This window comes from Equus przewalskii, chromosome 14, assembly GCF_037783145.1.
Source record: "Equus przewalskii isolate Varuska chromosome 14, EquPr2, whole genome shotgun sequence".
NCBI classification, from domain to species: domain Eukaryota; kingdom Metazoa; phylum Chordata; class Mammalia; order Perissodactyla; family Equidae; genus Equus; species Equus przewalskii.
Window position 1 is genome coordinate 11,689,385 of NC_091844.1, and position 20,705 is coordinate 11,710,089.

At 47.7% G+C, this 20,705-nt stretch overlaps 1 protein-coding gene across 3 annotated transcripts in view; it reads left to right on the forward strand.

The window, feature by feature from the left end:
- Positions 1-20,705, forward strand: part of FAM178B (family with sequence similarity 178 member B) — a 101,038-nt gene that overhangs the window by 41,070 nt on the left and 39,263 nt on the right. For all 3 annotated transcript variants that reach the window (XM_008536032.2, XM_070573541.1, XM_008536031.2), the window contains exons 9-10: positions 14,422-14,536; positions 20,484-20,577. In XM_008536032.2, coding sequence (XP_008534254.1) covers positions 14,422-14,536; positions 20,484-20,577 — 209 coding nt within the window. The remainder of the gene's footprint in view (positions 1-14,421; positions 14,537-20,483; positions 20,578-20,705) is intronic.

Here is a 20,705-nt window from a genome sequence, read left to right on the forward strand (position 1 = left end):
GCTATTATGAATGGAATTGTTTTCTTCATTTTCATTTCAGATTGTTCCCTGCTAGTGTGTAGAAATACAGCAGATTTTTATATATTGACCTTGTATCCTACAACCTTGCTGAAGTCGTTTATTAGCTCTAATCATTTTTTTTATGGCACAATTTGGTTTTGAAAGCAAACATATTCTTGTGCAACGAATTGCTTGAAAGAAATGACCTCATGTTTCTTTAACAGCCATGCTTTGGCTGTGCCAATGTAGGCCTGGCCAGTAACCCAGTGCCAATCATGCTGAGGGGGCAGCAGGGCCTGGAGAGAAGGCGCTCCATCAGGGAGATGGAAACACTGCAGAAAAGGAAGAAAACACGCCTGGGTCCTTTCCCGTTAGCTTCCAGGACAGTGTAGTTCATTCTTACCTATCCCTTCCATTCCCTGCCAACTTCTACAATATTTGTGTAGGAGAGGGAGAATATAATAAAATAAAATGGCCCTGTCCAGTACATTCTTTGGATGCTTTTTAAGTGGGTGAGAAATTCAGCTCTCAGAACAAATCAGTTTCATTTTCATGAACATGTCTTTGGATGCTTTGTTCTTCCTCACTTGGTCACTGTGCTTTTCACTCTGTCCCCAGAGCTCCAGTGTCGTGGTCGTTGGGGCTTTGGGGCTCTCTTGGACAGGCCCCTGTTTTGTGGGTCACTTTCTTTTCTGTCACTGCTTGCTTGCGTTCTCTCTCCTTTCTCCTTCTGTACCTTCCTTCCTTCCTCCCTCCCAGATAATATTTATAAGATCGCTTCTTGTAAAAAGAATAAAACCAAAAAAAGACTAATAATGTCACTAGCCAGATAACCCTTTTTTTTTTAAGTATTCTATATACCAAGTGCAGAAAATTCAAATACCAGAGAAAGGTACCAAATGAAAACTGAAAGCCTTTCTCCCACCCTCACTCCCCGGTGAGTTCCTCTCCCCAAAGGCTCATTATTAACAGTTTCTGGTGATTCGTTCCAGGCAGAAAATTAATGCACAGTCCACAGAATACATGTTTTTGTATTTATGGATTTATTCACACCGTATTTCTTCTGTCACTTTGGTATTCATCTGAAATTACCTCCCGATACTCTTCGCGGAGTTTCCCAGTTCTCTCCCCTGGATGTCGGGAGAGGCGACAGCGTACACAGCACAAGTCAGGCAGGGTTTTCTGGATGAGGGGTCTCCAGAGTAGAGGCTCCTAGAGGTGGGATGAGCCACCACAGTGCAGAAAGAAAACATTAACACTTATATTTATGTTTTAGCTCATCTTTTTTTAGAAAGCACTTTTATTGAGGTATAATTGGCATACATTAACCTGTACACATTTAAAGTGTACAGTTGATACACTGGACATGTGTATATACCCATAAAACTGTCTCCACAGTCAAGATAATAGTGTCCATTGCCCTCAAAGTTTTCTTGTCACTCTGTAATTAATTCATCTCCTTCACCCCTTTTGTCTCTAGGAAACCACTGACCTACTTTCTATCACTACAGATTAGTTTGCATTTTCTAGAATTTTATATAAATGGAATCATGCAGTAGGTACTGTTTTTTGTGTCTGACTTCTTTCACTCAGCATAATTATTTTGAAATTCATCCATATTGTTGTGTATCTCAGTAGTTTATTCCATTTCATAGCCGAGTAGTATTCTTTTTTTTTTTTTTAAAGATTGGCCCTGAGCTAACATCTGTTGCCAGTATTTGTTTTTTTCTTCTTCTTCTCCCCAAAGCCCCCCATACTTAGTTGTATATTCTAGTTGTAGGTCCTCCTAGTTGTGCTATGAGGGGACACCACCTCAACATGGCTTGATGAGTGGTGCCGTGTCTGTGTCCAGGATCCAAACCGGTGAAACCCTGGGCTTCCGAAGCAGAGCGCACTAATTTAACCACTCGGCCACGGGCCCGGCCTGGCCCAGAGAAGTATTCTGTTGTATGGATGTACTACAGTTTGTTTATCTAGTCACCCTATCGATGGGCATTTTGGTTGTTTTCACTTTGGGGGCTATCAAAATAAAGCTGCTGTAAACATTCTTATGCAAGGCTTTGTGTGGACATCTGCTTTCTTTCCCCTTGAGGTAAATATCTACAAGTGGATGGGCTGGGTCATGTCGTAAATGTATGCTTAAGTTTTTAAGATATTGCCAAACTGTTTTCTAAAGTGGTTGTACCATTTCCCGCCAGCAGAGTAGGAGAGTTCTAGTTGCTCCACAGCCTCCCCACCATTTGCAATAGTCAGTGTTTTTAATAGGTATGTAGTGGTAGCTCATTGTGGTTTTAATTTGCATTTCCCTAAAGACTGATGATCAGCTTATTTGCCATCTGTATATCTTCTTTAGTGAAGTGTCTGTTTAGGTCTTTTTGTCCATTTTTTTTTACTGAGTTGTCTTCTTATTGAATTGTAGGAGTTCTTTATATATTCTAGTTACAGTTCTTTGTCAGATACATGTTTTGCAAATCTTCCCCAATCTGTGGCTTTCCTTTTCATTTGCATGACAGTATCTTTTGAAGAACAAAAGTTTTTGTATTTTAGTGAGGTACAATTTATTGATATTTTATAGTTTGTGCTTTTAGTGTCATATTTAAGAAATATTTGTGAAACCCAGGTCACTGAGATCTTTTCCTGTTTTCTTCTAGAAGTTTTTTTTTTTTTTTTTTTTTTTTTAAAGATTTTATTTTTTCCTTTTTCTCCCCAAAGCCCCCCGGTACATAGTTGTATATTCTTCGTTGTGGGTCCTTCTAGTTGTGGCATGTGGGACGCTGCCTCAGCGTGGTTTGGTGAGCAGTGCCATGTCCGCGCCCAGGATTCGAACCAACGAAACACTGGGCCGCCTGCAGCGGAGTGCGCGAACTTAACCGCTCGGCCACGGGGCCAGCCCCTCTTCTAGAAGTTTTATACTTTAGTTTTATAATTTATCATTTTTATAATTAAAATAAGTTTTATAATTTATAGTTAGCTTTACTTTTAGGTCAATGATTCATTTCAAGTTAATTTTTGTTTACGGTGTAAGATAAGGTTAATTTCTTTACACATGGCTATCTACTTGTTCCAACACCATTTTTTGAAAAGATTATCCTTTCTGAATTGAATTATCTTGACACCTTTATCAGAAATCAATTGATCATATATGTGTGGGTCTATTTCTGGACTCTGTTGTGTTTCATTGATTTATATGTCTAAGTTTACCCCCACTGTCTTGGTTACTGTAGCTTTATAAGTGTTGAATTCAGATAGTTTAAATCCTTCAACTTTGTTCTTTTTCAAAATTGTTTTGGCTCTTCTGGGTCCTTAGCATTTTCATATAAATTCTAGAATGAGCTTGTCGTTTTCCACCAAAAAAAATCCTGCTGGAGTCTTTATTGGGATTGCACTGAATCTTAGATCAATTTGGGGCAAATTGATACTCTTAACAATATTAAATCCTCCAATCCATGAACATGGGTGTCTTTCCATTTATTTAGATCTTCTTTAGTTTCTTTCAACATTTCAATGTACAAGTCTTAGAATTCTTTTGCTAAGTTTATTCCTAAGTATTTTATTCTTTTTGATGCTATTGTAAATGGAATTTTTTTCTTAATTTCATTTTTAAATTGTTAATTGCTAGTGTATTGATAGACAATTGATATTTGTGTATTGACCTTGTATCCTATAACCTTGATAAACTCCTACTTTGCTGAGAATTTTTATGAGGAATGGATGTTGGATTCTGAAATTATTAGATAATTTTTCTTCTTTAGTCTCTTAATATGATGAATTACACTGATTGATTTTTTAATGTTTATTCATTCATCTTTGCATTCTGGAATAAATCCTACTTGGTCATGATGTATTAATTTGTTAAATATTGTTGGATTCAATTTGCTAATTTTTTTTTTTAAGATTTTATTTTTCCTTTTTCTCCCCAAAGCCCCCTGGTACATAGTTGTATATTTCTAGTTGTGGCATGTGGGATGCCGCCTCAGCATGGCTCAAGTGGTGCCATGTCCACGCCCAGGACTTGACCTGGCGAAATCCTGAACCGCCAAAGTGGAGCACACGAACTTAACCACTTGACCCAAATTTTTGTTGCCAACCCTTACATTTATGTTCATGAATGATACTAGTCTGTAGTTTTCTCTTTCTAGTTTTGGTATCAGGATAATGCTGGCTTCATAGAATGTGTTAAGAAGTATTCCCTCATCCTCAATTTTCTGGAAGAGTTTGTGTAGATTGGTATTATTTCTTCCTTAAATGTTTGGTGAAATTAGCCATTAAAGCCATCTGGGTCTTGAGTTTTCTTTGTGGGGAGATTTTTAACTACAAATCTGATTTTTTAAACTAGATAAATGGCTATTTATACATTCTGTTTCTTCTTGAGTGAGCTTTGTTGTGTCGATTTCATCTAAGTTGTCTGATTTATTGGCACAGATTTGTTCACTATATTCCTTTATTATTTTTAATGTCTGTTGCATTGTTATGATGACCTCTCACTCTGATATTGGTAATTTGTGTTTCTGTCTTCCTCCTGACCAGTCACGTTAGAGGTTTATCAACTTTATTGATCTTCTCAAAGAACCAGCTTTTGGTTTCATTGATTTTCCTTATTATCTTTCTGTTTTCTATTTCACTGATTGCTGCTCTTACTTTTATTTCCTTTATTCTGCTTGTTTTAGGTTTGATTTGCTCTTTTTTCCCCCAGTTTCTTATGTGGAAACTTAGGTCATACTAGCTCATCTTTTTTAAGTTCTTTTTAATGTAAGTTATATCATGTACTTAGCATATCAGTATCATAGTACATTTATATAGCTTATCAGTGTATATTTGTTGGAGGCATAAATTAATTTTTTTTGATGATAGGTATGCACCATCAAAAAAGTATGGAGACAGCAAAAGCTTTGATTGGAGCTGACTCCTTATTGGAAATTTTGAGCAGCAGCATATTATGGGAACACAGGGATACATGATTGATGACAGAACATAGGTTGGGGTAGTGGAGTGGAGACAGGATACCCGACAGTCACTCCCTTGGAAAAACGTGCAGCAGCATGGAGCAGGACCAGGACCAGATGGAGCTCAGCCATCAGGCTGGCAGAGGTCTCACCTGAGTGGCCAGCACAGAGCACTCAAGGTTGTTTTCTGAGTTGAGAGTGATAATGTACGTGAAGTACCTGGTGTATAGCGGACACTCAAAATATGATAGTTATTATCAAAACAAAAACATATTTCTTTATCAATCAGAGATCATCAGATAAACCGAAGGAACTAAGTAGCACAAATGTTCTAAGTACAGTCATTATTGCTTAATGATGGGGATATGTTCTGAGAAATGCCTCGTTAGGCCATTTCATCGTTGTGTGAACATCACAGAGTGTACTTACACAAACCTAGATGGCACAGTGTACTACACACCTATGCTGTATGGTACTAATGTTATGGGACCACTGTCGTATATGTGGTCCATCCTTGACTGAAATGTCGTTATGCGGAGCATGACTGTACTATCTGTACCTCTTCTTAATGTGTATCATTTTGTTTTGGCCATTTGTATCTCAGTGTATTCTCAGATGGTTGGTTGGTGGTGGTCTTTTTGTTTTCTCAGATGGTTTTTAAGCAATCAGAAATCCTTTAGTCTGTGTATCCAGTTGACACTTTCTGCTCTTCACTGTCTTATTAGGAGTTGTCCTCACTTCGCCAGATCTGCCTCTCATGGTGGTCAGGACTGTCTCCAGCTCAGGGGGGAGGAAACAATCCGTTCACAGCCTCCCAGAGTGGAAGCCCCACTGTTGACAGCTACCCCTTGGGGCTCCACACTCCAGCTGTCTTGTGGTGGCAGCGGTGGCCACCCACGTGTGAGGAGTACTTGTATGCCTGGCCCAGGGCACAACTGTCTATTCACGTGGGGCCGCCTGTCACTCCTTCACAGGGCAGGTGCCTCTCTCCCCAGGGCTGGAGAGGCAGGCTGGGATCCAGGTCTGCTGTCCAGCTGTGCTCTTAATCCCCACACTGGGCCTGTGAGAACGTTGTGTAGACCCAAATGGGCAGGAAAGCACTTGGAGGACCACCCAGGAGATCCCCTTGCCTAGTTCCCTTGGAGCTGTCATTTCCTCGGCATGGCCCCTTCAAAGTCCCCAGTTATGATACACGATAATAAGAGTAATTCAACTTCATAACTGATCCTCATTTTTAAAACGTATAGTTGTCTGTTGTGATAAAAAAGTAGTTTCATTGAAAATAATAGCTAAAATTTCTAGAGAGCTTGTGCCAGGCCCTGAGCCCAGGGCTGTGACCATTGCATTCAATCACCACAGCAATCCAACAAGTAGACACTATTATTTTCCCACTTTACAGATAATCAGGGGGCTGGAAAGCCCGAGCTTCCCATTGTGTGATGCACACAGTCTCGTGCATGGTCGCCCAAGATCCGGTCCAGCTCATTGTATCCTATTCTCTCTCTCACTCCCTGTGCTCCAGCCTCCTGGCCTTTTCTTTTCTTTTCATCTCCTCTCCTGCTACAGGGCCTTTGCATGTCCCAGTTTCTCCATCTGGAATGGTCCTTTCCCTCCTCCCAGCAGCTCCCTGGCTTTTGCCTTCTTACCTCCATCTCTCCCTCTGGATCTCTCGGCCTCTCTGGCATTGCCTCCTCATGGAGGTCTGCCTCGCACTCCCTTCCTTCTGCTCTCATGGCTCTGGCTGTAGTTGACATGTGGATTCTTTGATTAATATTGTCTCTCTCATTAGGCTGTGAGCTCCGGAGTGCGGGGACCATGTCTTCGCTTGTTTTAGTTTTAGCCTTCTCTTGAGTTCCTGGCAGCAACATGAGCCAGGCACACAGTAGGACTTAGGTAGTATTCGTTGAATAGCAGAGGACTCTCAGGGAATGTGTGCATTGCCCACAGCAGATATCAGCATCTTTTCCCACCGGCTTCTCTGATCCCATGTGGTCAGTCAGCTGTGGAGCTGCGTATTCCAGCCAAACTCTGAATGTGCTGTCTGGTCCTCCAAGGTCAGGACACGGGGTCCACTGACCCCATGGGGACAGGCACACGTGCTTTACCCCAGCTCAGCCAGCATCTCCCTCGTCTCCCTGCCTTCTGGAGCATTCACCTCTTGACCTGCCACTTGGTCCCACCACCTGTACATCTGGGGTCATGTGGTGCCACTCCGTGGGTGCTGCTGAGGCGCAGGCTGGTTTGCTCCTGTAACACACCTAGAAGAGGTCCTGGCACAGGACTTTTTAAAGCCTCCCAGGTGATTCTAATGTGCAGCCAGGCTGAGAAGGCACCAGGTTAGGACTTTGACCAAGTGCACAAACCTCTTGGTGGAGCACAGAGAGGCCAGGCAATAACAGGGGCTTATCCCACCTCTTAAGCTGAAGACTCACAACCCCTCTTTTAAAATGAGGGGAAATAAATTTAAATGACTTGAACATGGGCAGCACTTCTTAATGCTTGTCTTTTAGACCCAGATCAGAGGGCGTCAGTGGCTCCCGCAGGACTCAGCCTCCAGCCGCCACAGTTTTCACCTGTGGCTGAGCATTAAAAAATGCTGAGGCTGGGGTCCTGCCCTCTGAGATTGATCTGGGCTGCAGTCAGGGCATGGGCATTTTAAAACCCCTCCAGATGATTCCAGTGAACAGCCAGGGCTGAGGAGCCCCTGGGCTACGGGGCCACAGGCAGGTGGCCTCAGGTGCAAGGCTGAGAGCTGTGGGTTTGACGGGGAGCTGGGGCTGCCTGCTGTTGATCCCTCCCCACCCACCCTGCCGGAGCCTGTGAGGATGAGCCACTGCATGCTGTTCTGGAGCGAGGGCCGCAGCTTTCATTAGCTCAGTGGTTCCCGAAGTCGCGTGCGTACTAGAATCACTTGGGAATTTTTAAAATTTCCAAAGCCCAAGCCACGCCCCAGACTAGTTAAACCAGTCACTGGGGGTGGGACACAGGTGGCAATAATGTTTGAAGTTGCTCCATAAGTGGTTCCAAAATGTGCAGACAAGTCTGAGAACCGCTGCGTTAGGTTCTCAGCTGGGTCTTTGATCCAGAATACAGCAACCACCACCATCCCTTGGAGCACGGGGATCCGCTGCCCGGGTGCTGTGTGCAGACCTTCTCCTCGGTGTCTTTCTTTTAAGAGTTCTTTGTTTTTCTTCTTATTTTTTAGAGCAGTTTTAGGCTTACAGAAAAATTGATCAGGAAGTACAGAGAGTTCCAATATTCTCCCCCCACTACGGTTTTTCCTATTAGTGACATCTTGCATTAGTATGGGATATTTGTTAGGTTTGATGAGCCATTATTGATACATTATTATTAACTGAAAGCCGTTGTTTAAATTAGGGTTCACTCTTTGTGTTGTCCAGTTCTGTGGGTTTTGATAAATGTATGACGTGTCCATCATTACTGTACAGAATAGTTTCACTGCTCTAAAAAGCCTCTGTGCTCTGCCTGTTCGTTCCTCCCTCTCTCCCTTCAAACTCCTGGCAACCCCGATATTTTTACTGTCTTTATAGCTTTGCCTTTTCCAGAATATCCTGTAGTTGGAATCGTACATTGTGTAGCCTTTTCAGACTGGCTTCTTTCCCTTAACAATCTGCATTAGATGTTTCCCCATGTCTTTTCATAGCTTAATAATGTATTTCTTTTTATTGCTCAATAGTATTCCATTGTCTGGATATACCACAGTTTGTTTATCCATTCATCTATTGCAGGACATTTGGGTGGCTTCCAATTTTTGACAATTAGGAACAAAGCTGCTATAAACATTCATGTGCAGCTTTTTGTGTGGGCATATGTCTTCAGTTCTTTTGGGTAAATACCAAGGAACGCAGTTGCTGGATTGTATGGTGAGAGTATGGTTAGGTTTGTAAGAAACTACCAGACTGTCTTCCAAAATGGCTGTAACATCTTGCATTCCCACCAACAATGAATGAGCATTCCTGTTGCTCCACATCCTTGCCATCATTTGGTGTCTACTGTTTCATTTTATTTCGGAGATCAGGAATATTCTAAAAATCTCAGGTTCAGAAATCCAAAGTGCGGGGCCAGCCCCGTGGCCAAGTGGTTAAGTCCGCGCGCTCTGCTTCAGCAGCCCAGGGTTCGGATCCTGGGCGCAGACATGGCACCGCTCATTAGGCCACATTGAGGCGGCATCCCACATGCCACAACTAGAAGGACCCACAACTAAAACATACAACTATGTACTGGGGGGATTTGGGGAGAAAATAGCAGGAAAAAAAAAAAGAAGATGAGTAACAGTTGTTAGCTCAGGTGCCAATCTTTAAAAAAAAAAGAAATCCAAAGTGAGAGAGAACCTGGTGGGCCCTACATTCAGGGGCATTACTGGGAGCTCTTTGGTTGAGTCTAAATCAGTTTCAAATTCTTGCCTTTTAAACCTGAGGGAGTGGTTTGCTCCTGTCTTCCTGAGTCACACTGAGGGAGCCTTGCATCCTTGAAAACAACTCGAGAATGTATGCTTAGGTGGCAAAGTGAGGAAGTTGTTGGTTGGAGTTGAGACATAACAGCAGGGCCTCTAGCAGCCATCCTGGACCGTGAGGCGACCTTGAGAATGAGAGGCATGTGCAAAGAATTCTTGGCAGAGCAGAAGGTGGGCACCCAGGGTCATACACATCAGTCAGGTCCCTGCACCAGTGTGGCTTGCCCACCTCCAGATTTCTTTTTCATCAGCGAGAAATAAAATTCTAGCTTGTTTAAGCCCAGGTGAGTTTTTTGCTTTGTTTTTGGTCTTTTTGTTATTTGGAGCTGAACCTAATTCTATCGGATACGAGTGGTTCAGTATTGGCACAATGCAAGTCTGTCCTACACACTGGGGGCCTGGAATGCTCAGCAGTGTTAGGTGACACCAGGCAGTGGTGTGAGTTACAGAGGGCAAGAGAGATGAGAGGTGGCCTGGGGACGGCATCGCCTACCCTGTACACACCCTCAGTCTCATGAATAAGAGGGGCTGTCAGGGGCTGATATAGACTCCGTGTGTGTATGTGTGTGTGTTGTGGGATGTATGTGTGTGGATGGGTGAAGTGTGTGTGTGTTGTGGGGTGCATGGGGGGGGTGAGTACATGGGTGTGTATGTGTGTGGGGATATGTGTAAATGGTGTGGCATGTGATGTTTATGTGGTGTGTATGTGTGTGGGGTGTGTATTGTGGGAGTATGTGTGGATGGGTGGTGGGTGTATGGGTGTACATGTGTGTGTGGTAGGTGGATATATGGGTGTGGGGGTGTGTGCATGTGTGTGTGGTGGGTGGATATTGGGGGGGTGTGTATGAGTGGGGAGGTGTGCACGGGGTATGTGGTGGGTAGATATTTAGGGGTATGTGTATGGGTTTGGGGGTGTGCATGAGTGTCTGGTGGGTGGATATATGGGTGTGTATGGGTTTGGAGGGAGGTGTGCGCGGGCTGGGTTACAGCAAGGCAGACAGGGAGGTTGTGGGGGCACCAAAGGGAGGGCCTCAGCTCAGGGTGAGTGGGAAGAAAAAGGAAAGCGAAGAGGCCATCAGGGTGGGTTGCATAGCAGAGAAGAAACAAAGAGAAGATTCTGAAAGAATGTGGGGAGAGCAGGTCTGGAGAAGGAGCCAGAGTGGGGAGAGGCCAAGGACGGGAGTGAGTCAGAGTTTATGGGGGTCCTGCTGAGCGCAGTCTCTGCGGTGAGGCAGCATTGTGTCAGGAGCGCCTGGGCTCCGTCTGTGCTCACGCTGTAGTCGGGGCAATGGACTGCATGATTTTAAAACAGGAACTTGATAGGATTCTCTGTGTTTTCCCCACAGACGTGGATCTCTTTGATAATGTCACTCCCTTCTTACGAGACGGTGGCTTTCCTTTGCCCTTCGTCCTGGCCCCAGTCTGCAAGGTGGGCAGACCCCCGCCCTCTCCCTGCCTCCCACCTCTCTGTCCTCACCCCAACCCTGGGCTCCTTGCTGAACCTGAAACAAAGGCCCTGGCCTCAGGGCTCTGCCAGGCTCTTCATTCTTCTGTAACATCGCCTCCCACGTGCCCTGACCACCTTTCTTCTGTGGCGTTTATACCACCTGGTGTCATTTTGCATTTGTTTTCCTGTGCCTTGTCTGTCTCCCCACCAAACCATCAGCGTCATGAGACAAGGACTCCTCTCTCTTGTACACTGCCACCCTCCTCCACCCCCCACATTTAGAACAGCGCCTGGTATTCAGTTACCGTTTGTTGAGCAAATAAAAATTTTAAATGACTAAGGCTAAAGCTGATATTGAAACAAGCTTAAGTTTAAGTACAAAAGTGGTGACGGAAGTTAAGTAATTAGAGTTGGGAAGATAAAAAACAACAAGATTTTAAGCCTCCCCTAAATGTTGTGACCCCCCACATTCCTGTTAGGGTTGGGGCTCAGGTTGCTTGCTTTCCTTTAGGAACCAGCATCCTCCTTTAAAGCTGATGGGAACTACCCCTGCTGTGCACTGTGGGGTCTCTGAGATGGTGTCAGAGAATCAGGACTCAGGCAGATGGTGCCATGCTGCCCCTCCCAGTGCAGTCACCCCAGAATGCTCCTTAGCAACTCAGTTTGGGGGGCGGGTTGGGGGGGTGAACAACAACAGAGGCCTGTGGACCCTGCTCCCTGTCATCTTACCCCTGAGGCCCAAGGTGGGACCTGGTGGGTGAGACGAAGGGGTGAGGGAGGCCTAGGGAGGCATGGCAGGCGCCCAGGAGGTTCTTGGGATGTGTGTGGTTTTCCCATTCCACACAGATGGTGCCAGGAGAACGGTGACGTTACATGAAGTAACAGCTTCTCCTGAGGCACAGATGGAAAAGTCACTTTTATTTTAGGTCTGATACTTTTCTTCCTCTGCCTTCCCCCAAAGCATCAGTTCCATCCCAGGAGAGCCACCAAAAGGGACGCTTTCAGACTCGCAGCCTCTAAACAGAGCCCAGATGCTCTGGCTCTTAGCACTGGAGCTCCCCAGGGGAATCGCCTCAAATGACTGTGCTGTGGGCGTGGAGAAACCGAGTTGGGGAGATGGAGCTTCGTGTCTGAATTTTCTTCTGTGTCAGCTCTCCATAAAACCCCCATTCGGGACAAACAGCGCTCAGGAAAAGCTGAGCACATGGCCTACTTATAGGCAGCGTTAATTATGGGCTCTGGGGTGGCTGTCGTCACTTCACCAACTTCCGGGGCTGTTGACTGACGGGCCTGATTTACCCCGAGGCAGCCCAGGCCCCTTTCTGTGAAACTACGCCTGACACAGCCTGGGTCAAGCTGTGGCATGGAGTAATTACTGGGTAGGAGCAGGGAAAAGGGACAGTGGAAGGCTCCAGGCTTGACGCCCGTGGGATCTGCGCTGCTGCTGTCAAGGGGCTTAAAGCAGCAGATGCTCCTGCGGGGGCTGAGGTGGGCGTGCGAGGGGCCGCCACACAGCACCCTCTGGGGTCTGAGACTGCTGGCAGGATGTTCCCGCCCAGCTGGGCCTCCCAGGGCCTCGCCCTAGGTTGATGCTCTTTCCACACACATCTTCCCCTCCCTGGAAAGTTCATCGGCCCGCCCACACATGTGTGCAAGTACGTGCACAGTCCCCTGAGGGCCCTGGCAAACAGTTCCCTCTCTGAGTGGAGTCTCATTGTGTTTTGCAGATTTCATTTTCCCAGCCTGTTTGAGAAGCGGGCAAGGGGTATCATTACCTTTCTCTTGCTTGTTAAGTTGCCTGAGAGGAAAAAAACAAACAAGAAAGTTTTTCCTCCTCCAAGAGTCTAATTACTTGTTGGGTGAGCCCTGACCCGTATACATTTCCGAAGAAGACGACACTCGATGCCGTTGGAAGAAATGTCCTTTGGCGGGATTCAGAGACCCTCTGCCCTTCATTCCACAGTGTGCTGGCTTTGCAGCCGTACCAGACTGTTGCCAAAACTTCTTGATAAGTTTGGGATGCTCTTTTTCTTGCCTTGGGTCACTGGACTTGCCGTACTCTTTCATGCCTCTCTGCATTTGTCATTTCTGTCCCTTCACTGGGTGTGAGCTTCCTTTCCTGTCACCTGTGCTGTGTTCCTTGTCTCCCCACCCCCAATTAATTTCCCATCCGTCCTCTGAGCAGGCTCTGCCCCTTTGACCTGCTCTGGGTTTTGCACAAACACACCCTCTTGTGTTTATTTATCTGTCTGGCTCCTTTCCCTCCAGACTGTGAGCTCCCTGAGGTCAAGGTCTCCACCGGGTCACCTTTTTATCTTTGGCACCTGGCATGGTTCATGCACACAGTAGGATGCATTGAGGTGGGCCCTTAGGAGGGAACACTTAGCCTCCCGGATGGCAAAGGTTCAAGCCTGCACTATTCATGCTCCCCCTAACCCAGCTTCCAAGTTCTTCATTGTGATGCCTCTCCCATTGTCAGTTCAACATTTGTGTTCTTGACACCGCCAGCTTATCTTGTGACTTGTTTTCAATTTCCCTCTTAGTCATGTACTACTTGATCAGGTTTGTTTAGGATTCTCTCCATTCATTCATTCATTCATTCATTCAACTTCTTACACCAGCCACTCCTCTAGGCACTGGGTGTGTAGGGATGAACAACAGAGAGTGGTCCCTGCCCTCATGGAGTTTACATTCTAATGGGGAGAGACAGACAGGAAGCAAGTAAATCAATAAATAAGGCTATGTGGAGGAGTGCTGGGGTGGAGACATGGACTCTGCCCCGCAGTGGGGCGTGGGTGGGTCCCGGTGCGCAAGAGCAGATGGGATGGGAGATCTTGTTGCAGCCGTCTTTGGGAAAAACGCTATGCCACATTGTGGGGTTTTTTCCTATTTTCCTGGTTCTGAAAATGTCCTTAAAGAGTCTGAGAGAAGAAAAAGCCCTGAGTACGTAAGGTTCTTCCTCTTTGTTGATGTGGCCAGGTTATCGTTCATGTTTCGTTGAACTAGTCATGTGATAATAGTACTCGTAGCTGGAGCTTACTGAGAAGACACCTCCCAGGCTGCAAGGAGTGCCCCCGGCAGGGACCATGGCCCTGGGAACACCCAGATGTTGCAGCAAGGGTGATGTCAAGTCAGCAGTAGGCTCAGAGCTGGCCTCAGCCCGTAGTGGCAGAGAGCCTGGGGTGCTGAGACTAGTGTCTTCTGAGTCGTGCAGTTTTGAGGCCTCTGGTTCAGGACTCTTCATGTGGCTCAGCTATGGGCAGCTCAGTGCCCAGAGGCTGCCTGAGGAAGAAGGTCTGGGTGCTGCCATCCCTCGGCCCTTGCACTTCATGGTGGCCATAGCTTGAAGACCAGAGAATGAACATCCAGGTTCCCAAAGCTCCAGCGAGTGTCTAAAAAACACTGGTTGCTTCATGTCTCCAGATCGCACCCCCAGTGCCAGAGAAGGCAGAAATGGGGCTCCTCGAGCCAGGGGTCAGCATGCCCAGCCCCTCCTGTGGGGAGTGCGCCTGCCCTCCTCTGCTACTCTGACCCTCTGCCCTCCCTTGGCCTGACAGATGAAGACGTGCACTTGTGGTGCCCCTCGCTGCAAGAGGTCAAGGAGGTGTTTCACAGCCTGGGAGCTCACAGCCCTGCTCTGTACCCCCAGGGGCCCTTCCAGCACAGAGGGAGGTGAGTAGTTCGCCCTCCTCACTGCCCCTTCTCATTTGTTCAACAGTTAATGAGCTCACTTCAAACCCATCAAATTGAATACATTAGATATGTGCAGGTTTTTCCATACCAATTAGACCTCCGTAAAAATGTTGAAAAACAAAACAAAATGTTACCCAAAAGAGAGAGATTCTTCTAAACACATATTCATGCTAGGAAATATTAAAGTATTTCCCATTCTATAAATGTAATACAACTGGCCATTCATTGCACAAAGCTATCGATTTTAGTATTGTTTATGGTATGCATCCTCAGCTCAATGAACATTTATAAGTTAGAAAAAGGAAAGATTTCCTCTGAATATTATATAAAATTATCTGCATTTTTTGAAGTAAAAAGTTACCAAACCGGGCCTCTAGCCCACCTGGGGAACCACCGAGTCTGAGGGACTTGCAGAACAGCCACACAAGTACCTGTGAATATAAATATCCCAGCCGGAATGGCGTGTGGGTTACCAGGCCCCCACCCTGGGTGGGCCAGGAAGACCCAGGCCCGGAAGAGTCCTGCTGCTCTGGCTGATGTCTGCCCCGCCCCTTCCTGCCTCAGAGCCCTCGCTGTCCTTCCTCCAAGACATGTCCCCAATCTCTCTGGTCTATCTCCAGGCCTCTCTTTTGGCCCAATACCTAATATCAACTCATGGCCAGCAAGGCACAGTTCTACATATAATTTCCACAATGCTCAATTTTGGTTTGTGGGTGCCCCCTTTGTACCCTGGGTTGGGTTGGGGAGTGGGGAGGGCAGTGATGCTAACTTGCATACGTGTTGTCCCTGCCCTCTAGGAACAGAGCCACATAATCATAAGTCACTGTTGTTGGGTGGAGGTGACTAGATCTGGGTTGCAGAAGCGTTACATATCATAAGCTTGTTCTACACATTATAGCACATCCAGACTCTTTCTTGAGAATTCTTTGAGAAGTTGGTTTGAGAGATAACGGTTTTTAGAACCCTGGACCGGCTGTTAGATGGGAGCCACCCCCATCCTGCCAACAATCCCTGGGCCCAAGGGGGTGCCGGGACTCTTTTCCTTGGAGTGGTGGGCAGATGTTACTCTGCAAGGAAAGCCAGAGAAGGCCGGAGCTTTCTTAAGAACCTGTTCCACGACTGTGTTTAGTAATTGTCTGCCAAACCAAACCATCCTTCTGCTATAAATACCCCATGCATGTGCCAGCCTGCCGCACCCCTGCCCCTCTCCCTCCCCTCAGAGCTCCATAACTGGTGTAATAAGCCACTTGCTTCCTCAGCAACACAGAGCTTCAGTCATACTACCTTCCAGGATGAGTCGAAGAAAGAATTCCACTCAGAAAAACAAATGCACGTCAGGAGGCAGCTCTGGAGGCCTGCAGGGTTCAGAGGAGCCACTTCTGACTGTTCTGAGGAGCACCGGTGTCCACTTGGAAATTGGGAGGGGGTACCAGAGGCTTATAACCACCAGGTTTACTCTGTGCTCTGCAAAGAGCCACTTTGCCCCTGCCCTCCCTCCCTCTCCCTTCACCCAGGATTTGCTGCTTCCTGGCTCTTATGCTTCAGGACAAATCCACCCTCTCTGCAGGTGGTGTTAGAACTGTGGCCATTAACACATGACATCTCAGACACTTGGGAACACAGACCACCCCCCCACCCCCATGCAGACGTCCAGCTTTACAGGTGCGGTCAGCTCTGTGTGGGAGGAAGGCCCAGAGTGCTGCCGGAGCCACTCACTGGTGTCCCAGATGTGCTACTTGACACCCCTGCCTCTTTCCTTGGGCCCCACACCTTGAGCTGGCTGTTGGCAGTGTTTCCCAACAGATGACTCAGAACTAGCCAGGCCGAAGGGGTGATTTCCCTGTTGTGACTCTGAGACAGCAGCCTGGGACCACCTGCCAAGCCACTCAGCCTGGGGACATTTTTCTGCCTGAACACAACCTGCTTTTGAGAAGCACACACATTCTGGAGACCTCTCCCATGACCTCCCTGGGGAAGGGAGTGGCAAAGATGCTCTGGTGGGTTTCCTGAGTTGCTGGCTGGCTGCTGTGATTGGGGAAGCTCTGGGAATCATGGAGTTGGAAGACGACTCTTCCAGAGTATTCAGGAAACACCAAAAAGGTTCCGGCATCTCCTCCTCTTAGGGTTGTGGCGTCTTTCACGGATACATGGGCCACAAGGGAAACTTCAGGGCAAGCTGCCTTCTCCCCACTGTCGTCTTCATCCTGTTCCTGACCAAGCTCAGAGGCTCTTTCCATGCCAGTTGGTTCCATTTCAGGCACTTCTCTGTTGACTTCCAGGGATGTCCCCATCTAGGGCTTCCTTGGAAGAACAGGTACTCTGGGCTCCTCTGGGACACCCACAGAGCCTGGTAAATGCCAAAGCTGAAATGAGGACCTGAGGTATCTCTGCACATGGCCCCATGACTTGGCTGTCTTTCTTTCTTTTTTTTTTTTTTTAGATTTTATTTTTTCCTTTTTCTCCCCAAAGCCCCCCGGTACATAGTTGTATCTTCTTCGTTGTGGGTCCTTCTAGTTGTGGCATGTGGGACGCTGCCTCAGCGTGGTTTGATGAGCAGTGCCATGTCTGCGCCCAGGATTCGAACCAACGAAACACTGGGCCGCCTGCAGCGGAGCGCGCGAACTTAACCACTGGGCCACGGGGCCAGCCCCTTGGCTGTCTTTCTAATAACTATGAGAAAGACAGGTCTTTCACCATTTGTTCCTAATCTCAGATTTCCTTAAAAACCCATCGCCATCTCATTGAATGCTTCAAGATTTCCTTTCATAAAGAGACAGCCCTTCTGCTGCTGGACCTTGCAGATCGTCTGATGTCTGCTTTGTTGCAAGTAGAGTAGCACTCTGCTGAGTGATGAGGCTGGGGAAGGAGAAATCCAGAGGGCTGGGCAGAAGAGGAGGGATCAGAGCATGAACATTGAATGGGAAATGGGAGCAAGAGTTTCAGCATCCTCAGAGAGGGCTTGTGCCACATGGCTTTACAGACACTTCATCAGGTGCCCCAGTCTCACTTGGGAAGACAGGGCAGGGCCTTAAGTCACAGTGGCTGGTGTTCGAAGGCTGCTCCCTGATTAGGAAGCCCAGCTGAAGAACCCTGGTCAGATACTCAGGACTGGCTGCTAAAGACCAGCAGCCTGCTGCTCTTTCCTGGTGCCGGAAGCCTTCATCGACTGGGTTCTCTGAAAGAGTTGCCTGGGGCAGAGGCAAACTGGGTAAATAGATGGCAGTTAATCCATTGAAAGGGCATCCTGTCAGGTGTGGGGGCAGTTGGTAACTGGGAGACTTGGGACAGTAATTCAGTCCAGGTAAAATTTGCTTCTCTCTCCCTTTCGTTAGCTCAGCACTGATTCTTCTCCACTGCATTGACCTCGGCTGTGGAGCCGAGATTACAGTCCGTTTGGTTTAGCAGCACAGGCCTGGGGCAGAGCACCTTGCTCACAGCCTGCGTGGCGGGGCCCTTGACTGCTGGGCATCTTCGGAAGGGCTCTTGGTTACGGTGGCAGCCATGTTCAGACCCTTCCCTCTCCATCTTCCTGCTGAGGGTGTCAGAGCACTGAACAGATAGGAACTTCATTGTTTTCTTCAACCCTTGGGTAAAACAAACATCAAAACTGAGGTAGAGGTCAAGGAGTGCCCCTCTTAAGATTACTTAGTAGTGTAGAACAGTGTCATTGTAACCCAAACTCTGGCTCCTGGATCCTGGCCACAGGCTGCAAGTCTTAACCCAGGGGGCGGGGCTGAGGGGCATGGTGGGACAATGCAGCTGCTTTGCTCAGAGGCCAGTGGTGGGACCGGCAACTCGCCCTTAACCTGCAGAGTCCAGGAGGGGAGGGGGGTTATTAGACTGTGAATTCCTGGGCTCCGTGGCCTCCTGCTGGAGCGGTGGTAGAGACCTGGGGATCAGCTGATGCTGCATCCCAGAACAGCAGTAACAGACCCGATGTTTCAATCAAGTGGTTCCTCAGAAAGGCAGGGGATACAGGACCTCGTTATGTTGTCTGCTGTTCCCAGGCAGAGGCGGCACCCACCAGGAGACTGTCCCCCGTCTCCGCTTGGGAAGGTTGGCATTCCTTTCTGAGGAGAGGATGCTGGTTACAGCCACACTTCCCTCCCCAGCTCTGAGAAGACACATCATCAGCTCGCAGTTTCTACACTCCTCCTCCCTTTGGCAGCTCCAAACTGTGTGAAAGCCCGTTCCTCTTCAGCAGAGTCACGAAGTCGACTCTGACTGCCCCCACCCTTTGGGAAATCTGCGAGCATTCCCACCCCTGCTTGCATGCCCAGTGCAGGCTCACAGGCTGGCACTAACCTGAACTCCCCCCACATGCTGACACAGGCCCGGCGTGCGCCCAGGTGTGCGAACACCTGCCTCACTCATTCCCTGGCCTAATAAATGCTAAAGTCTGGAAGAATGGCCGAACCCTGTCCTAGCCCCTACAACTTTGGTTTGTTGGCACCAACTTCCCAGTGCCTAGAGATGGATTTCTGCTCCTTCCCCTCTGAGAGGCAGCGCCAGTGGCAGCAAGTAAAGACGAGCAGAGACTTCACTTTCACGCGCAGCGCTCTTCCCTTGGTGGCAGCCCCTGTACCTCCACCTGAGGCTGTTGCTGTCGACAGTGTTCTTGTCATCATCAGTGTCTTCGTTTGTAGAGAGCCCACTGTTATCAGGAGCTCCAGGCTAGTTGATAAGAGTGGATAAGTGGATGAGACAGCAAAGAGAGCCTTGTCATAAGCTCTCCTCACTCACATGAAATCAACAGTGTACGTTTGGCCAGGGAGAGAGAATCGTTTAGTGAGGTTGGTCCTCCTCAGTTTTTTATCCATGAGCGTGTGCCTGGGAACTTGTGCAAAGGGTGGTGTAGCTGCTGTCCACTAATGCCTCTCTCCCTGTAAGGGTCTTGTTTCCGTGAGTGTGGCCCTCATCTTTAAAGAAGGTTTTTTTAATGACCCTGGCCTCTAACTTGATCTGGGCTCCACCAGATTGGCTTCCTCACTAGGAAAAGTTGCCGTGCTGGGCTTCTCGCTGGACAGCATGTTGGTGTCACACCTTTGGAGGAGTTCTCAAGGGTCTTTTTACTCTGATTTTTCACCTTGCCGACGTTGGAAACTAACTCCAGTGTGAGTTACAACATAGTGCAATTTTCAGTGCTTGCAAAGAGTCACCATGTCTGTTTGGACAAAGAACTCTTTTGAGGAAGACTCTTTTGGGGCAATGGAGTATGTTTTCCTGGTTTCCACATCCCAGAAAACTAAAGCTGGATGCCTGACCAGAATCGCAGCATGAGGGAGCCAGCCCCAAGAGGCCCCCAGTGATCCCGTCTCTGGTGTTCATCCCCTGTGTAATGCTCTCCCACACCCTGTCACACTGGCCTGTGTAGCCAGTAGAAATCAGCAGAGGTGATGGGATGTCACTTCCAAGATTAGCGTATAAAAGGCTGTGGCTTCTGCGTTGTGCATTCTCTCTCGAATTGCTCACTTTAGGGGAAGCCAGCTGCCATGTGGAGGAACCCTGTGGAGAGGCCCACATGGCAAGGAACTGAGGCCTGCTGACGACCACCTGAGGGAGCTTGGAAGCAGCTCCTTCAGCCCAGTCAAACCTGAGATGACAGCAGCCTTCCCCACAACATCCTGGAGGCAACCTCCCTAGAGACCCCAAGCCAGAACCACCTGGCTTAGCTGCTTCTGGATTATTGACCCTCCGAAACTGCAGGAGATAATAAATATTTGTTGTTCTTAAGCCTTTACACTTTGGGGTCGTTTGTTACGCAGCAGCAGATGACCAACACACACAGGGTATCCATGTCCCAGGCTGAATGGGTCATCCATGGGCTTTCTGTTCTTGAGCAAGTGTGGGCCTCCCTCTGTGCCTAAGTTCTCCTCTTGTGCCCACCTCCTTCTGTTTCTTTTCCTTTGGTTTTATCTTACCTTAGAGAGCTTAAAAGAGAGGTGAGCCTGAGTGGGAGTGAGCAGCAGGACACCCCGCAGGAGACTGCCCTGGACATTAGCCTGAGCTACATCTATAAGGTGAGTCAGACACCCGTCTTTCTGCTCACAATCCAGACCTTTCAGCACTTTAACTCCATGAGTACTGCTGAGCACCTACAGTGGGCTCAGCACCACGACAGGCACCATGCTGGCTGCCAGGACTGATG